Raw genomic sequence first — 21802 nt, 5'->3', positions numbered from 1 at the left:
AAAGTACTTGCTTTAACAACTTTGCTGCTTTTGCACAGGGATTTTACGTGTTACTGTGGTTTGGTTTTTTTATCTGTTTGTTTGTTTTTAACAAACTTACCTTTATTTCTTTTCCCTTTTAGGTTCTACCTTGACTTCTGATAGTACCTATCCTAGTTTAAGCTTTTTCACAACACCTGGGCAAGGTAATGCCTCGTTTGCCTTTGCTAGAGAAATGGAGAAAATTTTTTTTCAACTAGGCTTTTTTATTTGCATTCAAATTAGTAATATTTACCTACTTTTACCCTAGTTTTACAACCTCCTACTGTGTCAACTCCATTGTTTCCTTCTGCAAATTCCATGTCTCACCCTGGTATATCCATTAGCGGAATGATGGGTCCTGAGACAGTATTTTCCGGAAGACACAATGGCATCTGCATATACTTTGCTCGGATTATAGGGTAAGGTGTTTGTGTAGAAAGAGATTCTGTCACTCAATTTGTTTCATAGTTTTTCTTTCCCCTAATGTTTGCAGGTGGTGAATTTTACCTTAATAGCATTTAAATTTAAAACTAGTAAAATGCAGTTTTATGTTGTGTCTATAAAGTAGCTATGGATATAACATGTTCTCTTTACAGCTCAATGAATAATAATACATTCAGTGAATGGCTAGGACAGGAAAGCTGCTTAGACATTGATCATAGAATCAAGTATATATGCACAACTCTGAAGACTGCAGTTTTATTTTTCAAAACTATGAGCTGTATGTTTCAAACTCCTACCAAAGGATGAAACAGAAGTGCAGAAGGACTTATAGGATTAAAGTCCTGGCTTGAAGTCTTTTCTGTTAAGTTTCAAACAGAATGCTCAAATAAGAGCAATGAAGCAGGACTAAAGTGGATTCTGTTACTTGGATGTTGAGTCCTGTATTACTAAACTCTGTAAACAAGAACAGAGCTCTTGATATGTTGGTCATCTCTCTGCATGCTGAGAAATAAATTTTTGGAAAAATTTGGGAAATAAATTTTTATGATATTTGTTCACCTATACTATATTTCCAGAGGATAATGGCCTATATATAAAGTATTAGAGAGCATCAAACTTCATGTGATTAAAGTTTTAAGATTTGAAATTTTGTTAATTATCTATATCTGTACCATTCCGAAATGTATGACTGAAAACTTTTTTGAATGTTTAATTTTCATCCAAATTACATCTTTGTTTTAGACCTTGAAATGAAAAGCATTATCCTTTCTTTTTTTAAAACAAATTACACCTAGAAGATTTCTAAAAATAATTGCTTAAATTACTTGGCTTTTAACACTACTGTTTTGTGTTGCAGAAATATTTGGGATGGCAGTATAGTTTTGGAGAGAGTTTTCAAAAGTGGCAATCGAGAAGTTGTTGCAGTATGTAAAAGATTATTTTGTATTCTTGAAAGTTTCTTACAGTATATGTCTTAAGCCCTGTTACACCTCTGTTCCCAATTATAATCTGATAAGAAAAAAACCCCACATTGTTGTCATTTGAATGTTTTCTTAAGTGCTGAGCTCTTAACTGAGGAGTAATTGTAGATTTTAAATCTTTTTAAACTGCTATTTTGGATGTTACTTTTAAACAAACATAACTATAATTTGATCTCTGTTGTTAATTGGCAATGGCCAGTTTTCCCCATGTTTAGTGATTGCACTTCCTTCATTTCTCCATACTCCCTCCAGACAAAACCTAAAAATAAAATGCTTTAGTTGGCTAGGATAAACATGGCATTTAGCTAAGGACGTAAAAAAATTACCAATATCTTCTTGACTAACATCTTGGTGTTTCACTTTTTGTCCATGATCAAAATATTAGAATCATTTCTGACTGTGGATGTTAATAGAATCCTGAACTGGGTAATTTTAGCAATGCAAATTAACTGCTACGTGAACTTTCCTCCTCCAGTTATAAGGTAACTGGGAGACACTGGAAGACCTTGGCAGTTATACTCTGCGTGTTAGCGATGCTCCGTCATTGCTTTAGTTCAGATTTGGAAATAAAAAAACACAGTTGATTTGGTTATTGGAGGGGCAAAGTAAATAACATCTTGAATACAGTATATCTTCAGAGGACTACTGCTGTTTCACATGTGCCTCCTCCTCAATGACTGTGGTATAATAATGTTGTGTTCTGGTGATAGCATTACTATCATGCCATTTATTTGTGTACCCTCTTTGCATTTGTCTTTTTAGTGGCTTTTGCTTAAAATGATAAATTTTTGGAAAAGAGTTTGGAAACTAAACTTTATGTAAAGGAGTCTGTCTTCTTTTGCAGGTAGAAAGCAGTGTTCCATCCCGTGTGCTGGAGTGTGTACTACAAGAACTAAAAGGTTTACAAGAATTCCTGGATAGAAACTCACAGTTTGCTACAGTAGGAGCCCTTGGAAATCCAAGGTATTATTCATTGTGTTAAATTTGCTAGTGGTATTTAGTCCAGCTCTTGGAAAACCTACCACAGGTATCTTTGTTGAGTTGAAGTATATGTCTGGTCTCCACCTTCAATTACTCAGATGCTAAAAATGAGTTGTTAGATTTCATCTTTAAAAGATTCAGTATTTGTAATCATATTAGCATCTCTTTTTACTTCGAAATTGCAGTTTCAGCGCACCAGCCAATCTGCAACAGAGGCTCTTGGGTTTCATGCGGCCTGATGGTGGAAGTTCTCAGCAAGTCCAGCAAGAACTCCAGAGGAAGTATCATGGTATGTAATTACTTTGGAAGACACAGTATCAAGGAATAGTGGGTTTCCGTGTTGTTTTTCTCTCTTCTTGTTACAACCTCTGAATAAAAATCCCTTTTCTCCACACAAATTTGACATTAACCCATATGCCATAATTGGTAATAAGTTCTTCAGAAAAAGTGTGGTAGTTTGGAGACTAACTTCGCTAGCACTTTACTCTTGCTTCCATACTATATCACACTGTTTCATCAGAAGCAGTGCATCTGCAGTGACGTTGATATGAAAAAATCATTTACGTAAGACCACCCTAGGGATGAAGTACATACTGAGAATGAAAACTCAAATCTATATAGAAAAACATTCCAGCCTTTTGGGCTGACTGGCAAGAGGCTTTGTTACGCACTGCGTATGTTACCTTTCAGTTAGATATCGAAAGCTTTAATATTGCAACTAATCAAAGCAGTTCACAAAGGAAAATATCTCTGTGAAGAGTATCTGGGTTTCAGCACAGTAATGTCTAGTGATCTTGAGCCACCGCAGACACAAATTATATCTGTAAATTTACTAAGCTAAAACAAAAGTGCTTGAACTTTAAAGCACTTTTAAACTGTTCTCTCTCATACAAAGAATTAAACTTCAATTTTGTGTAGATCTGTGTAGTTGTGATTTGAGCCTGGTCAGTAGACAAACACCACGCAGCTGCTCACCCACCATCCCCCATGGTAATAAAATAAAGCAGTGACAGTGATTGAAAGTAGAAAAGAGCAATGCACAATGCAGTTGCTCACCACCTGCTGACCAATACCCAGCCCGTTCCTGGCCAGCGATCCTGAAACACCAAGATCCTGCAATCTTAATCCCAGGGGGTGGGAAGAGAGAGAGAGAGAGGGCCCCTTCCCAACCACCCCTCCTCTACGTACTGGGCACAATGTTCCATTATATGGAATATTTCATTGGCCAGTTTGGGACTAGTGCTCCAGCCATGTTCCCTCCCTGCTTCTTGTGCACCTGTGCACAGGCAGGACATGAGGAGTTGAAGAGTCCTTGAAATCTCAAGTGTGCTATCAGCATTCTTCTCATGCCAAACCCCATACTGAATCTAAAACACAGCATTATTCTAGCTACGAAAAAGAAACATTAGCTCTATTCCAGCCCAAACTATGACACGTGTCCTCTATTTTCCCCTTTCAGACAGCTTTGAAATAAAAAATAAGGTTTCTTTGCACACTTACCTGTCTTTTTCTTCCTAATGTTCACATTTCAAAACGTTGTTTCATGTCTTCTTTATAATACTTAGTAGCTACACATCCATTTATATTTTCAGGACAGCAGTTGTTAAGCACCATGTTTGTGAGACAAGTGTGTATGGTGTCCTATTAAAAAAAAATACTGTAGTGCAAGTTACCAATGTTACAGTAACTGAAATGTCTATGAAACTTTGTTTAGAAAGAAGAGGCCTGTCACACAGCCCATTTGAACTCATGTCCTCCTGTAGTGTAGCTTTTGCCCAGCACATGCAAAAGAGTTGTGGAGTGTTGCTGATGTCTATCCAGAGTTGAACATTGTTGTCGTCCATATGGGTATAATCCTGGGTTTTAATTTCTCCTTTTCTATACTGCTCACTTTCAAAAGTGTGAACGTAAATTTTTTTCAAAAGTCATTATGTAGAATTTGGTAGACATTTAATAATTTAATTTTTATGCATTGTGCAGCCCATAAACCCTTTTGGATTGCTAAATGACATAATTATTGCTGCCTCATTTCTGAACTGTAAGCACTCAAAGTAAAGATATAAATTACTGCAATTATGTTCCACCTATGTAATAAGTGCGTCTATATACTTTTTTCAGTAGGTATAATACATTTTACCAGATTTAAATGTTGCTAGTTTTTTTGAACAGTTGTTTCCTTAAAGATAGTGTAGACAGTGTTGACCAAAGTTGTAATTGTTCTTTCTAAAAGCAAATACAAGTAATCAAACAAAAAGAGAATATGTATAGGTTTATTTTAATTTCTTTTATGTTCATTATAAATATGTTTATAATAACTATAGGAAAAAAGAAAAAAAAAATGAAGACTAATATGTAAATACAGAGTACTAACACAAAGCCATACTTCTTTTTCACAAAGTACTCCTGTGTTGGATGGTTGGAAATAAATGTTAACAGATGGTATTTGTTTTGGGGAATGGTAACATGGCACTTTCCTCCAAAGAGAGCTAGACAGCATTAATCAACAATGGAAGAGGAAAAAAAAAAGTAGAAATTTAAGGAGATTGTTATTGTAAAATCTCAAAAATTTACATGCTAATTTGAATCATGTAGAACAGCTACTTATTGTCAGTCTTTTTGCTTTTTCAGCTGAGGCACAGCTAACTGAGAAGACCTCACTTCAAGGGATCCAGCAGCTTGTTCGTAAAACCTGTCAGGCACTGGCTTTATGGAAGTTGCTGTGTGAACACCAGTTCAGTGTTGTTGTAGGTGAGCTTCAGAAGGTACGACCTGAATCATACAATTTTAATTTGTATTTAACATGTGGATTACTTTTGCTACCTAAATATTCCCAAAGGGGGATTACTTTATTTCATTGAGAAATGTATCATGAATTTTAAACCACATAGGGATTTTTATTCAGGTGGCAAGTGTTTATTTTTAAGACTGACATGTAGTATTGACTTAACCCAATTTCAGCAAATTGGATATGTCACTATCAATAGATTTTATTTTACCTTTATTGACAGTTAATAATGAGTCTGGTTTTATAAATTACAGTGTTTTCACCTTGAGCACATTCTGCAAAATGTGCTGAGAAGAATAGACCAATATTTTTCCAACCAAGAGGAATTGACTCTTTGCCTTAGTGTTGGTAAAGGTTTAACAGCAGTGAGCATTAGGGTTGTAGTGTCTCAAACCCTTGCCCTTTTGTGTAAGTAGAGGTCCAGAATGTATCAAAGAACAGCTGAGGTTGGAGGGGACCTCTGGAGATTATCTGTCCACTCTGTTCAAAGTAGAGTCAACTAGATCAGGTTGCCCAGGACCATGTCCAGTAAGGGTTTTAGTACCTTGAGAGATGGAGACTCCACAGCCTTTCTGAGCAACCTGTTACAGTGTTCAACCACCTTTAGAGTAAAAAAGATTTTTTTCTTACATTCAGGTGTAATTTCTTTTGCATCAGCTTTTAGCCACTGCATCATGTCTTATCATTGGGCACCACTGAGAAAAGTCTGGCTCGGTCTTCTTTACACCTTCCCATAAATACTAGTAAGATCCCACACCCTGCCCTGTGAGCCTTCTCTTTTCCAGGACAAACAATACCAGTTCTTTCAATCCTTCCTTGTTCCTAAAGAAGGAAATTTACAGAACTATGGCTGCTACTGCTGTGTACCCTTTGCTAATGTTAAATTTATATCCAGCCCTTGTAGAAGCTATTAATTTGAAGACTAGGCATTTTGTCTTAGCACTTGATAGAAAAATAAGTTATGTGAGAAGTTGTATTGTTTGTCGATAAAAAGAACAATTTTTAAATTTTGTAAATGCTCAGAACCTGGGGCTCTTCACACAATTTCTAACACAGGCAGCTTTTCTCTTGAGTTGGACAAGGAGTTAACTAATTGTTTAACAAATAGAACCTTTTCCTCTGTCTTCAGTAGTTTTAGAGTTTCTTGTAATATAAATAATTTTTATGCTGTTAGTGATCATGCATAGACACTACATTGGCACTACTGGCAATTTTACATGAGCAAATATTCATAATAATTAAAAAACAATAACTTTCAATGTAATTTAATATAAAAAAGCATAAAGAGTACAGACCTCAGACTCAAAATTCCATCCTTTTATGCATCTGTCATTTTTTCACCAATGACAGTACTCAGATAATTTCCATTATTAAAAACTGACATATGCATTTTATAGGGTGTTCATTCTGACAGTGCCCTGTGAAGTAAGGGGAACGGCAAATTCCATTATTACAGAGATCTGAAACAAAGGTGACATAGTGAAGATGGCAGAGGAAATCTGCTAAGAGGAGTTCTCACTGTCCTTTGGCATCCAAGGGTCTAGTGACTTCATTGTTAGGGCTTGCTGTATTATTTCCTTTTTGTTATATAATGTGTACTTTAAATAATATATTTCTGTGCTGTGCACTGCAGTCACTGGAGATTTATATGTTATTATTTACTGGAAACAGTTATTTTTGCTGCTGTAACATTGTGACATTTCTAAACAGAATAAAGTAAAAAATTTTTATAAAGTAATGAAATTCTGTCTATCTTCAGGAACTTCAAGAACAACTAAAGATTACTGCTTTTAAAGACTTGGTAATTAGAGACAGAGAGTTGACCGGAGCACTCATTGCTTCTCTCATAAACTGTTACATCCGAGATAACGCTGCTGTGGATGGCATCATTGCCCATTTGCAAGATATCTGTCCTCTTCTTTATAGCACTGATGATGCTGTGTGTTCCAAGGTAAATGCACTTCCAGATTTTATAGCACCAAAACACAACTTAAGAACATGTTCAGATGAGATAAATCGGGTAGCTTGTAAATCATTATGCTGAAGCAGTTCCAGGAGCACAAGAGCTAATTCAGGCAGGTCATGTGCATATTTGTGTCTTGTAGTTGATTAATGCTGAAAAATTACAGCATCTCTGGTTTGATGCATTTGTAGTTGCAATGTTGCAGTGAAGTGTACAAGTTTGATGCACTTGTAGTGTTCATGGGGCTTTGTGCTGGGTTTCTGTGGTGCTGGTTTTTGTTTTGTAGTGGGGGAGGGGGCTACAGCAGTGCCCCCTGTGAGAAGCTTCTCGAAAGCTTCCCCGACTCTAAGTCAGACCCACATCTGGCCAGGGCCAAGCCAGTTAGCAACAGTGGTTGGCCTCCGCGAGAACGTATTTAAGAAGGGGAACCTGAGAGGGGGTTGGGACTTGAGAGGAGGAGTTGGGAGAGGGAGGAACAATGGGGTCAGTGAAAGGATGGAGAAGGGAGTGAAGGAGGTGAACCAGAACAGAAACCCCTGTATCGCGTGTTGAGATGGGAGGGCCACCCACCCTGCCACCCATGAAGGTCCACAGTGGAGTAGAGGCTGACCTGAAGCCTGTGGAGAAAGCCACTCCAGGACAGGTGGCTGCACTTAAAATGAGCCTGGACGCTTGAGGGGAGAAGTGGCCTGTTGTGGTTCGGCACTGAGTGGACTCCAACACGGCGGGGTGACCCACGCCAGAGCAGCTCGGGAACAGCTGCATCCCATGGGGAGGACTCACTGCTTGGAAGGTTGGTGGAGGACTGTCTGCAGTGAGAGGGGAGCCCCGTGGAGCAGGGGGAGGAATGTGCAGCGTTCCCCCCACCTCCCGAGAAGGAAGGAGCAGGACCTGACTGTAACCCCCATCCCCTGCCCCCTGCGCCGCTGGGGGAGGAGGGAGAGAGATGGGGAGCAGAGCTGAGCCTGGGGAGAAGGGAGGGGAGTGGGATATGTATTTTGGAGTCAGTGGAGCTTTTCACTGTCCCACCTGGTCTGCTAAGTGTTGTTTTTGTTTAGTGTTTGAATTAAAGTGATGTTTTCTTCCCCTAATGTGTCTGTCTTTTGCCTGTGACTGTAATGGGTGAGCTACCCCTCCCTGTCCTTAGATGGGTTCTTTGAGCCATTTCTGCTTCATTTTCTCCTTCCCGTTCCCAGTGAGGATAAGGGGTGAGTGAATGGCTGTATGGTGACCGATTCCCCTTTGGGCTCAAACCATGACAGACCTCTACCTCCAATGTGATACCTAATAAAAGTGTTTTCTTGATGCTGAGGAAAGACTGGAGTAAGAACACATTTTCTCAGTGTTTTCTCTCTGTTACATATGGAATTTGTGGAAAGATAATTGTGTTTAAGAGCTTTGTTTTGTGAAGCTCTTAAAATAAATTTGAAGAAAGTAAATGGTGAGGAGAGAATGGGGAATCAGTTGGTTGCTTAAGTCAGTTTCCCTACTGCTGTCATACAGATTTTCTGATGGAAACTTAGTGTTATCAGATGATGAGAGTGTGCTTTTAAGAGAATAATGTTTCTACTGTTTCAGCTTTCAAGTTGGGAATAATAATTCATTAACCTACAAAAATATCCATGATCTGCTCATTATGTGTTCATGTGAATAATTTCTATTTTCCCATTATTTGTCTTTAGGCAAATGAACTGCTTCAGCGGTCTCGACAGGCTCAAAGCAAACTGGAAAAAGAGAAGATGCTAAGAGAGTCACTGAAAGAGTACCAGAAGATCAGCAATCAAGTAGACCTTGCTAACGTTTGTGCACAGTATAGGCAAGGTAAGAGGCAATCTCTGAGCATGTTCTGGTAAATATCTTCTGTAGTATCCTTTTGTGCCATCTGTTCTTTTGTTTGTTTACTAACTTTCAACTCATTTTCTAGTGTTTTACCATAAACTGTTTTGTAATAACTCTTATGATAAATACACATCAACCTGTTCTTGTTTAAAACCCTTCTGGATTTCAACAACCAATCAAAAAATCCATTTCTGAATAAAAATATTCACATCCAGTTATTTCACACTGCAGTGTCCATTTGTTTCATATATGGAGTAAATATGTTTTTAGGAAAATTGTTGGGCTACGTAAGCAGAGGGTAAATGACTGTACCTGTGCAGGTAAGGTTTTATACCAAATACGCTGTTTTGAAATACAGTTCAGAATCTGGTTTTGTGCAGTAGAAGCTAGTGCATGATTTATATGTAGATATAACTGTTGTAACAGTTAAGATTCAACCTTTGTACAAACATGTAACTTCGAACTTGCATATAATCTTACAGGTTCGGTACAGGCATAAACCTTTATATAATACAGACCAGAGTGAATAAGGTTTATTTTTTTTCTTGGTTGCTAAAACGGGGAGTGTTTGTTGTCATTTACCGTTTTGTCAGATTTAATACAGTAATGAATGGTGATATTTGTTTTCTTTTTCTAGTGCGTTTCTATGAGGGAGTAGTAGAACTCTCTCTTACAGCTGCTGAGAAGAAAGATCCCCAGGGTCTTGCCCTTCATTTCTATAAAAATGGAGAACCAGAAGAGGATGTTGTTGGACTCCAAGCTTTTCAAGAGAGGCAAGTTTTCAGGATACCTTATTACCATTATATGGGGTGCTTTATTTCAAATGGCTGGAGAAGTAACTCTTTTGGGGAAGATACGCAGGGTAATGACAAAGAAGTATTTTATAATAAGGGACACAATATAGGTGGTTCTGCCCAGCATGCTCTCCTTGATCATCACTAATATGACACCAACTTAATCTGGAACAGAGGATAAACTGTTAGATGTAGAAAACTTTGTGATCTGAACATTGCAGAAATGCTTGTTAGGAAGGTGATTGAGAAGAAACTAGATTGTGGCAAGTAGCTGATAATAATCATGGCCTTTATTAAATTTTATTCATTGTATTTAAAAAGGCATACAATAATATTTGAGAAGAGTATTTCATAGATAGTTGCAATGAAAGCCATGAGGCCTCTGTTTTCTTTTGCTCTGTTTACAGATTGAACAGCTACAAGTGTATCACTGACACCCTTCAAGAGTTAGTGAATCAAAGTAAAGCTGCTCCTCAGTCTCCCAGTGTACCCAAAAAACCAGGTCCTCCAGTGCTGTCATCTGACCCCAACATGCTAAGCAATGAAGAAGCAGGGCACCATGTAAGAAAGTCACAAAAAAATGATTGCACTCCAGAAAATAGTGAGATTTAAAGGGGTGTAGAATTTATTATTTTTTTTTTAAATTATGGACTAATTTAGTGAAGTAGATAAAAGTCAAGATCTGTCATGAATTGGTTTCTCTATATATAGAGTGTTTATAGCACTGATGATGTCCAAATAACGTGGAAAGTGTTGTCACATATGTGTTCAGTGCTTCATGAAATGTAACCACTTCTGGAATAACAGCTTTGGCCTTTTCCTCCCTTAGTTTGAACAAATGCTAAAGCTGGCTCAGCGTTCAACAGATGAACTCTTCAGTATTGCACTTTACAACTGGTTGATACAAGTGGACTTGGCGGACAAACTGTTACAGGTCAGCTCATATTTATACAGTGAAATACTTTATTGGAGGGTTCAACTGAACTGGAAGAGTTAGTTGTAATAATGCTGATGCTTTATAAAAGAGGAGAAAGCAAGAACTATAAATGTTATCTTTATGACTTTTGCAGGTTACTGCGCCGTTTTTGGAACCCTACCTTGTGCGGATGACAAAGATTGACCAAAACAAAGTCCGTTATATGGATTTATTGTGGAGATACTTTGAAAAGAACAGAAATTTTAGTAATGCAGCCAGAGTCTTGGCTAAGTTGGCTGACCTGCATAGGTATGGTTTATGTGTGATCTATTGCATATATAGAGGTAACTGAGGAAAAAGCAAACTAAAATCAAAACCTTATTGTGTAGTTATGTTAAGAAAAGGCCAAGGACAGGAAAAGGATGTTTGCTAAAAAAAATTTAAATGAATGGAATATTATAACTTCTAATTCAGGCTGTTATTGGAAAGAAATTATGTTTATTTTATGTATTACACATTAGCTTGAAATTATTTCTCTTTGTAGGTGCCATATATTAAGTAGTCATTTCTTACATGGAATTTTATAATGCGATAATATAACTGTGAAGCAGTGGATTGAGAAGTACACTAGAACTGAGCCTGCAACAGTGACGGGATCCATGGTTGGACAATGTCCTGCATTATTATGTGGTAGTGATCCCTGGTGGGATGACTCATGTGGCCGGAGTGTTGGGATGTAAGGATGCAGGCTCTTTAGGAAGGACAGGCAGGGGACACAAGGTGTAGGTGTCACCCTCTATGTCAATGACCAGCTGGAGTGCCTGTAGCTCTGCCTGGGGATGGACAAGGAGCCAACTGAGAGACTGTGTGTCAGGATTAAAGAGAGGGCAGGGACAGGTGATGTTACAGTGGGGTCTGCTACAGGTCACCAGACCAGGAAGACTGAGCAGATGAGGCCCTCTATAGACAGGAGCAGCCTCAAGTTCACAAGCCCTGGTCCTCATGGGCAACTTCAACCACTCTGATATATGTTGGAGGGACAACACAGTAGGGCATAAACAATCCAGGAGGATCTTGGAATGTGTTGATGATAACCTCCTTCTCCAAGGGTGAATAAGGCGAGGTGCTGTGCTGGAGCTTGTCTCAGCAAGAAGGAGGGACTGGTGATGAATGTGAAGCTCAAGGGCAGCCTTGGCTGCAGTGACCATGAAGTGGGGGAGTTCAAGATCCTTCAGATGGTAAGGAGGGCATACAGCAAGCTCACTACCCTGGACTTCACGAGAGCAGACTTTGGCTTCTTTGGGGATCTACTTGGCAGAATAGCATAGGATAAAGCCCTGGAGGGAAGAGGGACCCAAGAAAACTGATGAACATTTAAGGATCACCTCCAAGCTCCGGAGCAATGCATTCCAGCAAAGAGCAAGGCAGGTATGAATGCCAGGAGGTTGCATGGATGAACAAGGACAAACTCAAACATAAAAAGGAAGCCTACAGAGGGTGGAAGCAAGGACAGGTAGCCTTGGAGGAGTACAGAGAAACTGTTAGCAGACAGGGATCAGGTCAGGAAGGCCAGAGCCATAATTGAACTAAGTCTCACCAGAGATGTTGAGAGCAACAAGAAGAGCTTCTGTTGGTACATCAGTGATAAGAGGAAGACTAGGGAAAATGTAGGCCCTCTCCAGAAGGAAATGGGAGACCTGGTTTCCTGGGACATGGAGAAGGCTGATGTATTCAATGACTTTTTTGACTCAGTCTTCATCAGCGAGGGCTCCAACCATACTGCCCAAGTCAGAGAATGTAAAGGCAGGGACTGGGAGAATGAAGAACTGCCCGCTGTACGAGAATGTCGGGCTTAGGACCATGTAAGGATTTTGAAGGTGCACACGTCCATGGGACCTGTTGAGATTCACCCACGGGTCCCAAGGGAACTAGCGGATAAAGTAGCTAAGCCACTATCCATCATACTTGAAAAGTTGTGGCAGTCCAATCAATTTGCCATTGACTGGAAAAAGGGAAACATAACCCCCAATTTAACAAGGTAAAAAAGAAAGACCCAGGGAACTACAACCCAGATAGTCTCGCCTCTGTGCCTGGCAAGATCATTGAGTGGATCCTCCTGGAAAATATGCTGTGACACATGGAAAATAAGGAGGTGACTGGTGACAGCCAACATGGCTTCACTAAGGGCAAGTCGTGCCTGACAAATTTGTTGGCCTTCTACGATGGGGTTACAGCATTGGTGAATAAGGGAAGAGCAACCGATGTCATCTACCTGGACTTGTGCAAAGGTTTTGACACTGGCCCGCACAACATCCTTTTCCCTAGATTGGAGAGACAAGGATTTGATGAATGGACCACTTGGTGGGTAAGGAATTGGCTGGATGGTTGCACTCAGAGTTGTAGTCAATGGCTTGATGTCCAGTTGGAGAGCAGTGATGAGTCGTGTTCCTCAGGGATTGGTGTTGAGACCAGTGCTGTTTAACATCTTTGTTGGTGTCATGGACAGTGGGATCAAGTGTAGCCTCAGCAAGTTTGCTGATGACACCGAACTGTGTAGTTCGGTCAACACGCTGGAGGGCAGGGATGCCATCCAGACGGACCTGAACAGGTCTGTGCAAACCTCATGGAGTTCAACAAGGCCCAGTGCAGGGTCTTGTACATGGGTCAGGGCAATCCCAAATACAAATACAGGCTGGGTGCTGAGTGGATTGAGAGCAGCCCTGTGGAGAAGAACTTGGGGGTGTTGGTGAATGAAAACTGACTATGAGCCAGCAATGTGTGTTCACAGCCCAGAAAGCCAACCATCTTGGGCTGCATCAAGAGAAGTGTGGCCAGCAGGTTAAGGGAGGGGATTCTGCCCCTCTACTACACTCTTGTGAGACTCCACCCACAGTGCTATGTTCTGCTCTGGGGCCCCCAACACAAAAAGGACATGGACCTCCTTGAGTGGATCTGGAGGATGCCATGAAGATGATCGGGGGGCTGGAGCAGCTCCCCTGTGAGGACAGGCTGAGTTGAGGCTGTTCAGCCTGGAGAAGAAAAGGATCCAGGCAGACCTTAGAGTGGCCTTCCAGTACTTAAAGGGGACTACAGGAAAGATGGGAAGGCACTCTTTATCAGGCAGTGCAGGGATAGGACAAGGGGTAATGTCTTTAAACTGAGAGAGGGTAGATTTCGATTAGATGTAAGGAAGAAATGCTTCCCTGTGAGAGCGGTGAGGCCCTGGCCCAGGGTGCCCAGAGCAGCTGTGGCTGCCCCCTCCCTGGAAGGGTTCCAGGCCAGGTTGGACGGGGCTGGGAGCAACCTGGGCTGGGGGAAGGTGTCCCTGCCCGTGGCAGGGTTGCTGGAACTAGATGATCTTTAAGGTTTCTTCCAACCCAAAACATTTTATTATTTAGTAAAATCGGGGGAAATTGCATACTAATTCCCAGAGACTAGATAGAATAGAACTAACACTCAAATAATTATTTTATTTTGAATATTTGTTTTGCAGCACAGAGATTTCTCTTCAGCAGCGTCTTGAATACATTGCACGTGCCATTTTGAGTGCCAAAAGTTCCACTGCCATATCCTCTATAGCTGCAGATGGTGAATTTCTACATGAACTAGAAGAGAAGATGGAAGTAAGAAAAAATACTAATCTAAGATACACTGTAAATACATTATTTCACTTATTGGCACATTAAAAAAAAGGTGTAAGGCAGTAACATTCCTACATTTTAATAAGTTAAAGTTAATTCTGGGTGTATTCTTAAAGTTTTATTAAATCATTCCCATCTTGAAATATTTTATTTTCTTTTTAAACAAGGTTGCAAGGATCCAGCTTCAAATACAAGAAACATTACAACGGCAGTATTCCCATCATTCTTCAGTGCAAGACGCAATCTCCCAGCTTGATGCTGAGCTGATGGATATAACCAAGGTGATTAAAATTCCTATATTAAAAGACAGTTTATCATAATTTGGAGGGAAAAAGAATGCTTTTCAAAGAGCCGTCCTATGCTAACTAGGAAAATCAATAGATGGGTTGGCATTCCTGGTCTCAGATTGTCTGTTAATTTAGACAGTGTTTTTCTGTACTTTGTTATTCCTTCAATCTTTTGTACTTTAATTTCTTCCATGTGTTCATCTACATTAAGTTTCTTAGATTTCTTCATTTATTATGATAGTTGTTAAATAATTAACAGTATTAATTATAAATTTCATATAATATTGGGGATTATATTTAAGAACGGAAACTAAATGTAAAAAAAAAAAATCACTTAGTGTTTGACAACAGTTACTTAAGCTGCACCTTTGCTGGTCTGATGTCTAACATACAAAACAAAGAAAAGCTGATTTTAAAACATGTTTTCATCCTACTTGAAATGTAAAGCCTCGTAACTTTTCTTTCAGCTGTATGGAGAATTTGCTGATCCTTTTAAGCTCTCAGAGTGTAAGCTTGCAATTATACATTGTGCGGGACATTCTGATCCTATCTTGGTGCAAACTCTCTGGCAAGAAATCATTGAGAAAGGTAGGTCTTAATGGACAAAGAACAGTGCAATCTGCAACTACAGCAAAATAGTACAATTAAAGCTTTTAAGACTGTGCTGCTACTGCTGTCCAAATGATAGAGATGCATCTTTTCTGGACTATTCTGTAATATATTTGGTAAGCGTAGTTAATCAGTAATTCATTGATGTTATTACCTTTGACTTGTGTGTCTAAAGAACGGAAAAGTAACAATTTTACGTGTATGTTGGAGCATATTGCATGTATGGCTTGAATAATCACACCAGATAAACACTTAAAAGGTGTTTCATCCCTTCTTGTTCTTAAATGCCATTATATATGGACTTCAGAATGCCTGTGAAATTTTGTCTGAAGGTTTCACTATCAAGAAGTTACAGTAAAAATGTTAAATTTATTGTGACAAAGATTAAAGAATCTTTAGGGAGTTCAGTGTTTCTATAATGTTGACAGGAGTGGAAGTGTAAGGGTTTTGTCCATTTCTCTAGAAGCAGAGTAGTGGGCACAGCTCTGCAAGCCTAGTCACTCAGCTGTGATAACCTTCCTCACCTTTTACGATGAGTTGGTAATTCATTCTCTCCTCTTCCTGGTTGTTTTTTTTTTTTTTTTTCCCTTGGATTTTGTTTTAGAGGTTGCCATTGTGCAAACATTGATTATGATTTGAAGTAGAAGCTATGTGGTAGTGAGTTTTTTGTGGGTTTTGGGTGTTTTTTTGTTTATTTGGGGTTTTTTAAGTAGATTTGCATGGAACTTCAAGGAAGCGTAAGAATTTGTGAATATATTTGCATACACACCTGAAGAAGTTGTATTTTCACTGGCAAATGCTGATTTTGCACCGACAATATCATAAGATTTCGATGTGCTAGTAGTAAATTTAAGTACCTCAATGCAGTTGTGTATAAATATGGAACTTTTTTCCTGGAGTTCTCTCTAAATGATATCTTTTTACTTTCAGAGTTGAGTGATAGTGTGTCTCTGAGCCCTGCTGACAGAATGCAAGCAGTTAGCCTGAAGATGGTATTACTTGGAAAGATATATGCTGGCACACCTCGTTACTTTCCTTTAGGCAAGTTGTTTAGCTGGCATAGTAAATAAACATACACAATATATGAATGGGTCTCAACTGTCTCAGCCTCTTAAAAAGAGCTTTAACCTAAGAAATGTCTGGTCTGTTAGAATATTGGTAACTTTGTGATGCATAATTACTACAGTAATTAGTTGCTTCAGCTACAGCGAAAAATTTCACAAATGATTTCAACTGTCAGTAGTGATGGAGTTGATCTTGATGGTACCTGAGTAGTACTTTTCAGTTTTGCCCAGGAAATTAGGAACAAAAGCATTTTGATATTTGCTCATTCTTACAGTGAGTCTGACATGGCAGAACTGAGTAATCCCTGTCATGCATTGCTGATAGCTTAATACCATCTTTGGAGGTAGTTACATTTTGCATGTCCTTCCCTCAGTGCAGACTGGGGGAAACTGTTAGATGTGTTTCACAGGAGAAAGGTACCAACTTTGTGGAAGACAGAAAATTAAACTTAGACTAAATAATTTTCACATGCCTTTCTTTAGTAGACTCCCATTAACAAGTTGGTATCTAAACATGCCATTATTTCTGTCCTCCAGATTTTTTAGTGCAGTTTCTAGAGCAACACGTCTGCACTTTGAACTGGGATGCAGGTTTTGTAACATACACCATGCAAGAAATTGGAGTGCCGTTGCCAAGGCTGCTTGAAGTATATGACCAGTTGTTTAAAGCACGGGTAAGGAAGATAGCCACAAAATAAAAAATTTGTTTTCAACTACTGTCAAGGTCTGTCTTTAGTGGGAAACATAAAATAAAGTAAGGTGTGATATATCAAAATATCAACTTTATATCTTTTTTTCTCTATTTTTTTATTCAGAGGCTCTTAATGCTGCTCTTTTTTCCCCCTATTTTATTCACTTCAATCCTTAAGTATGAGGAGAATAGTTATTTATTTTACTTCATCTAAACCTAATTTAGGATTAAATAGGATTAGAAATGTTATGTTGCAGAAGGAACAGCATATCTTGAATATATTAATTTTATTTGTTTCCTATTAATGATTAATATTTGCTATATTACTGCATCTTGTCTAATGTATTGATGCAATAGGCATAAAGAATAAGAAGTCATATTTTTAACGTTTAGTTTGTAGAACAGGCCTAAACAGAATTAAATAGAGGAGAATTGACTTGCTGCTTTTTACCCAGATACCTTACAGTAGGGAACTCAGAAGTTCCTAAAATCTATTACTTTACAGACTGCTAGGTAAAGGAAAACTGAGTTAAATTCATATATGTTTTAGTACTCAAAAGACAAAATAGTACTTAAATATAGACTTAATATAGATTAAGATAGGATAAATAATTATCATAGCTGGCCATTTGTCTGTACATGCACACTTTTTTTTTGCCTTGTCTCCTTAATATTTTTGAATCTTTTTTTAGGACCCATATTGGAATAGAATGAAAAAGCCCTTACACCTTTTAGAGTGTATTCATGTATTATTATCAGGATACGTGCATGATCCAAGCAGAGTACTTATGAGGTAAGAAAGGCAACTGTATCCTAATAAATCATGAAAGGATATAAAATATCCTAAAACACCACACTTCAGCAATCCCCAGAGTTTTTCTTATTTTGGGTGAATTTAATATGTCTTTCCTAGCAGAGATTACTGAGACTCCTCATTCAAAACCAGTTAACAGAAACTTGTAGGTTCTTCCTTATAAACTACTTCAGTAAAGTCTTCTGTACTTCACTGAAGATCCATGAGCAACTCTGAGGATTATTTTGTAAATTTTGGCAACATACTTTAAGAAGTAGTACAGGCAAATTTGAGGAAATCTGGGGAGAGTGGGGAAAACCAAGAATTGGGCATTTTGTGAATGAAACAGTGAACTGTTTAATGAAGACAGGCTATAAGCACTGAGTTATTGTGGAACTTAAAGCACTGAGTTCTCTTATGGAAAAGAGAGAAATAAACATGGGGATAGATCTTCCCAAATTGTTTTTAAGAGGTTGGTAATGAATCACTCTCCAAAGCTAAAATTCAGCTTAGTCTGCAGTTGGAAAGAATTTAGGTTTAATATTGCAAAAAGTTTCTAGCTAAAAGAATAGTTATGTACTTGAACAAATTGCTGGCATATTATGGAATCTCTAACTTCTGCAGTTTTTGTGAATAGACTATGCAAATTTCAGTTAGAACTATCTTGTCTCAGAAACAATGAGCACAACTCAGCAAAGACTTGGTAACTCTTCCAGCCATACGTTTTTCTGATTCTCTTGAAAGTACATGTAAATATTCCCAGTTCACATGCAGAGTACATCTATCTTGTCTTACTTTTTTTAGTCTTTTATGGTTAGCTGATTTAAATATTCTAACGTAACAGAACTTTAGTCATTGTAGAATTTTAATATCTACTTAGATAATAATACCTAAATTGTGATTTGATACAAATTTTAGATATTTGAATGGCTATCTAAGTAACACCTACATTGACTGTATTAATATCTAAAGTAATATATAAATATTAAATATTTTATTATCCTATTAACTGTATCGTGTTTTGTTTATATTTAGTATCAGATAAATAGTGATGATTCATTTATTTTCCCATTATGCCTTAGTCACAAGCATTAGATTTTAAAAGTCATTTTTTTCTAATAAATAAATACTTAAGAGTAGCTGACAGATGTCTTGCTGATACGTTATTCCATTAAAACTCAAAGAATGTCCACTTTCTATTTCAGTTGTATTCTAATATACAGAAACAAAAAGAAGCTCGCTATTATTCTATGTTTTCTTTACAGGCGACGATTCACAAATGTTTGCTTGGATGCTGTGAGTTGCTACCTGGTTGAACTTCAGTCTATGAGCCCAACGCTAATGGTGCAGACTACTATTGGGAATTTTAAATCATTACAGGCTAAATTAGAACGGCTTCACTGATTGACAAGTATAATAACAGAATCATTAGCTCATATAAAATTAACTCTGAAATAAAAGTTCGGATGTCTGCACTGAATTTCTGGAAGAACAAATCCTCAGAAACAACTTTCGCAGAATTTCCATCTTCTGTCGCAGTTAATCTGTTATGCAGCTTGTATCTGTGCTCTCCTGAAGGTATTTACAAATTGTAAAATGTAAATGTGACATTTTAATTTTCTTCTACCAAATTTTTTAAGAATCGGAAGCTGCTTTTTGTACTGTTGAAATACATTGTGTGATCTTTCTCATGAGGATTAAAAATATTTACAAAATACTTCTCTTTTTCTTTATTTAATGGAGAAAAGTAGGATGTAAACTCTACTTGCTAGTTGTTTTACAAGTATCAAAACAAGAAATGACAACTGCAGAAGGCAAGATGATGATAAAAGCGTATGTAGATGAGTCTGGTTGTAAATGTGGTCAGTCATAACTCTCTGCATGAGTTTATTGGCAGGTCTTTCAATAACAAAGATAATCATTATTTAATAACTGTCACTTTAAACACAGCCTGCCTCTAAACAGAATGTTTGTGATGAATTGCAGAAACTAACAATCCAATTTGTTTTGCAAGTGAAAGAACACTATTAAAAGCCCATCAAATTATTTTCCCTATTCCATTTTTATAAATGTGTTGTATGTGTTAAAATCAAGTAAGTCAGGATGTGACTTCTGTCTACTTCCATGACATGCACACAAGCACCAAATCGTGTATATTCCTTAAACGGAGCAAAGCCTACACATCGCCCCATATGCATGCTTCCTAAAATCTTAAAATCTCATCCTACAAGGAAATTTGCTTTCTCTCTGCTTTACTGCTATGCATCATGTACATACTCAACAACATTAACATGCACAAGAAAGTACAAATTCATGCTGGTATTTAGTCTTTCTCAATTATTCATATAAGTAAATATAGCTTGGAGAGATTTTTAATGGGGGAAGGAAGCAAATATCTTTATGCCTACAGAGCAGATTAATGTGCTTTTCTTTCCAGCAGAATGAGTAGATACACATCTCATGGGCATTTAAAAAACAAGTATGGATCAAGACATTTATTTATATGTGAGTTACCTACTTAAAGCCTTTATTAACATCTGATAACTATGCTCTAGAAGTTTTGTTTGAAGTACAGCCATTAAATTTTACCTATGAACTGCCAGGTATATTTTAGTGATTTTCAGCTAGAGAATACACCCAGTGAAGTATCATGTAAATTAAAATGCATCTTTTTTTACCTCTTGTTAGATCAAAACAGAGCTGAAATCATAATATTGGATTTTCTCTTTTGTCAGTGTTGAAATTTCCTCAAAGTATTAAAATAGAGGAATTGCTGTATGTCCTGGGAAAAAAAATTGCATCTTTCCATATAAAGTGTACTGTCTTTAGGTATTGCAAGTTATTTTCTGCTGATAGCTATGTTTTGCACCAAGGATTTTTTTTGTACATTTACCCCAGTTGTTATTGCAATTCTGTTCATACAAGTGTTGTGATGTCTCAAGTCTTGCCTGATATATTTAACTTCTATTTCTAAATTTTAATATGGCATGAAAGTATGTTGTATTGAACCACATTATATAATCTAGGTAAGTAGAAATGGAGAAATGACCAAGGTATTGGAAACAGGCATTTTGGTGTTTTTTTTTTTTTAATTTTATTTTTACCATTATAATAAGAATGCCTCTGCCTATATTATAAGTTTTTCAAAGTAAGACTTTCAAAATATTAAGAGTTATCTTTGATATTTTTCAGATAATTACAGGTAGTTTCAGTGTAGATGTTAACTTCTGTTTTCATCAGCGCTCAGATGCAGAAGTGGTAGGGTCTGTTTCCCAATTTAAATTTGGAGCCACCTCGAAACCGGAAATCAGAGGAGGGGGGTGGGTGGATTCATTCAGTAGGTGAAACAAACGGTGACCAGCACCGGGAAGTAACTGCCCAATATCAACACGAACCACTTCATTAACAAAATTATCAACCATCGGATGATTACTTCTGTCGGTAGGGGGCGTTTTTTGTGGGAGGTTTGTTTGTTTTGGTTTGTTTTTTTGTTTTTCCTTCTGTTCCCATGTTACTCGACTGAGACCGCGGTTAAGGGAAGGTAGAAAGGGGCGGGGTCTAAAGTGGTTTGAGGGACAAGCGCCAGTTTGAAGGAATAGCCGCTTTAAGGGAATCAAAGGCGTTTCTTCAAGGTGATGCAAGACGGTGACTCCTCACGCTCCTGCCATGGTCTCTCATACCTGTGTCTCGTCACTCCTTCCCCCTCTCAGCCTCCTGCTGACGATGCAAATTCTCCCCTCGGGACCCCCACCTGCGCGCCCTCTTGGCCGGGGCTGCCGCCATAGGCGCTACGGGACGCGCCCGGCTTTCCCCGCCGAGGGGAGGGGAGAGGTGCTCGTCCAGTCCCCGTAGTCCGTCCTCTCGACACGCGTGAGACTGGGACCCGGCTTGCCGATCGGCAGGCGGGGGCAGAGGGCAGCCGCTGCCTGCGCCGCCGCGGGGATCCACCGCTCCCCTGAGGCGGCCGCCCCGGCAGCCCCCGCGCGCGGCCGGG

At 38.5% G+C, this 21802-nt stretch overlaps 1 protein-coding gene across 1 annotated transcript in view; it reads left to right on the top strand.

The window, feature by feature from the left end:
• The window catches only part of NUP155 (nucleoporin 155), a 35928-nt gene extending 16403 nt beyond the window's left edge, over positions 1-19525 (top strand). The window contains exons 17-35 of the mRNA XM_032992260.2: positions 123-185; positions 290-440; positions 1322-1388; positions 2290-2408; positions 2612-2715; positions 5055-5188; positions 6971-7162; positions 8857-8995; positions 9651-9786; positions 10215-10368; positions 10637-10741; positions 10878-11032; positions 14217-14346; positions 14532-14645; positions 15119-15239; positions 16191-16301; positions 16862-16998; positions 17708-17808; positions 19074-19525. Coding sequence (XP_032848151.2) covers positions 123-185; positions 290-440; positions 1322-1388; positions 2290-2408; positions 2612-2715; positions 5055-5188; positions 6971-7162; positions 8857-8995; positions 9651-9786; positions 10215-10368; positions 10637-10741; positions 10878-11032; positions 14217-14346; positions 14532-14645; positions 15119-15239; positions 16191-16301; positions 16862-16998; positions 17708-17808; positions 19074-19212 — 2372 coding nt within the window. The 3' untranslated portion in view covers positions 19213-19525. The remainder of the gene's footprint in view (positions 1-122; positions 186-289; positions 441-1321; positions 1389-2289; positions 2409-2611; positions 2716-5054; positions 5189-6970; positions 7163-8856; positions 8996-9650; positions 9787-10214; positions 10369-10636; positions 10742-10877; positions 11033-14216; positions 14347-14531; positions 14646-15118; positions 15240-16190; positions 16302-16861; positions 16999-17707; positions 17809-19073) is intronic.
• The last annotated feature ends 2277 nt before the right edge of the window (positions 19526-21802 follow it).

The sequence above is a fragment of the Tyto alba genome, unplaced genomic scaffold (assembly GCF_018691265.1).
Source record: "Tyto alba isolate M040663 unplaced genomic scaffold, T.alba_DEE_v4.0 Super-Scaffold_42, whole genome shotgun sequence".
Lineage (NCBI taxonomy): Eukaryota > Metazoa > Chordata > Aves > Strigiformes > Tytonidae > Tyto > Tyto alba.
This window is presented reverse-complemented; position numbering and strand designations above follow the sequence as displayed.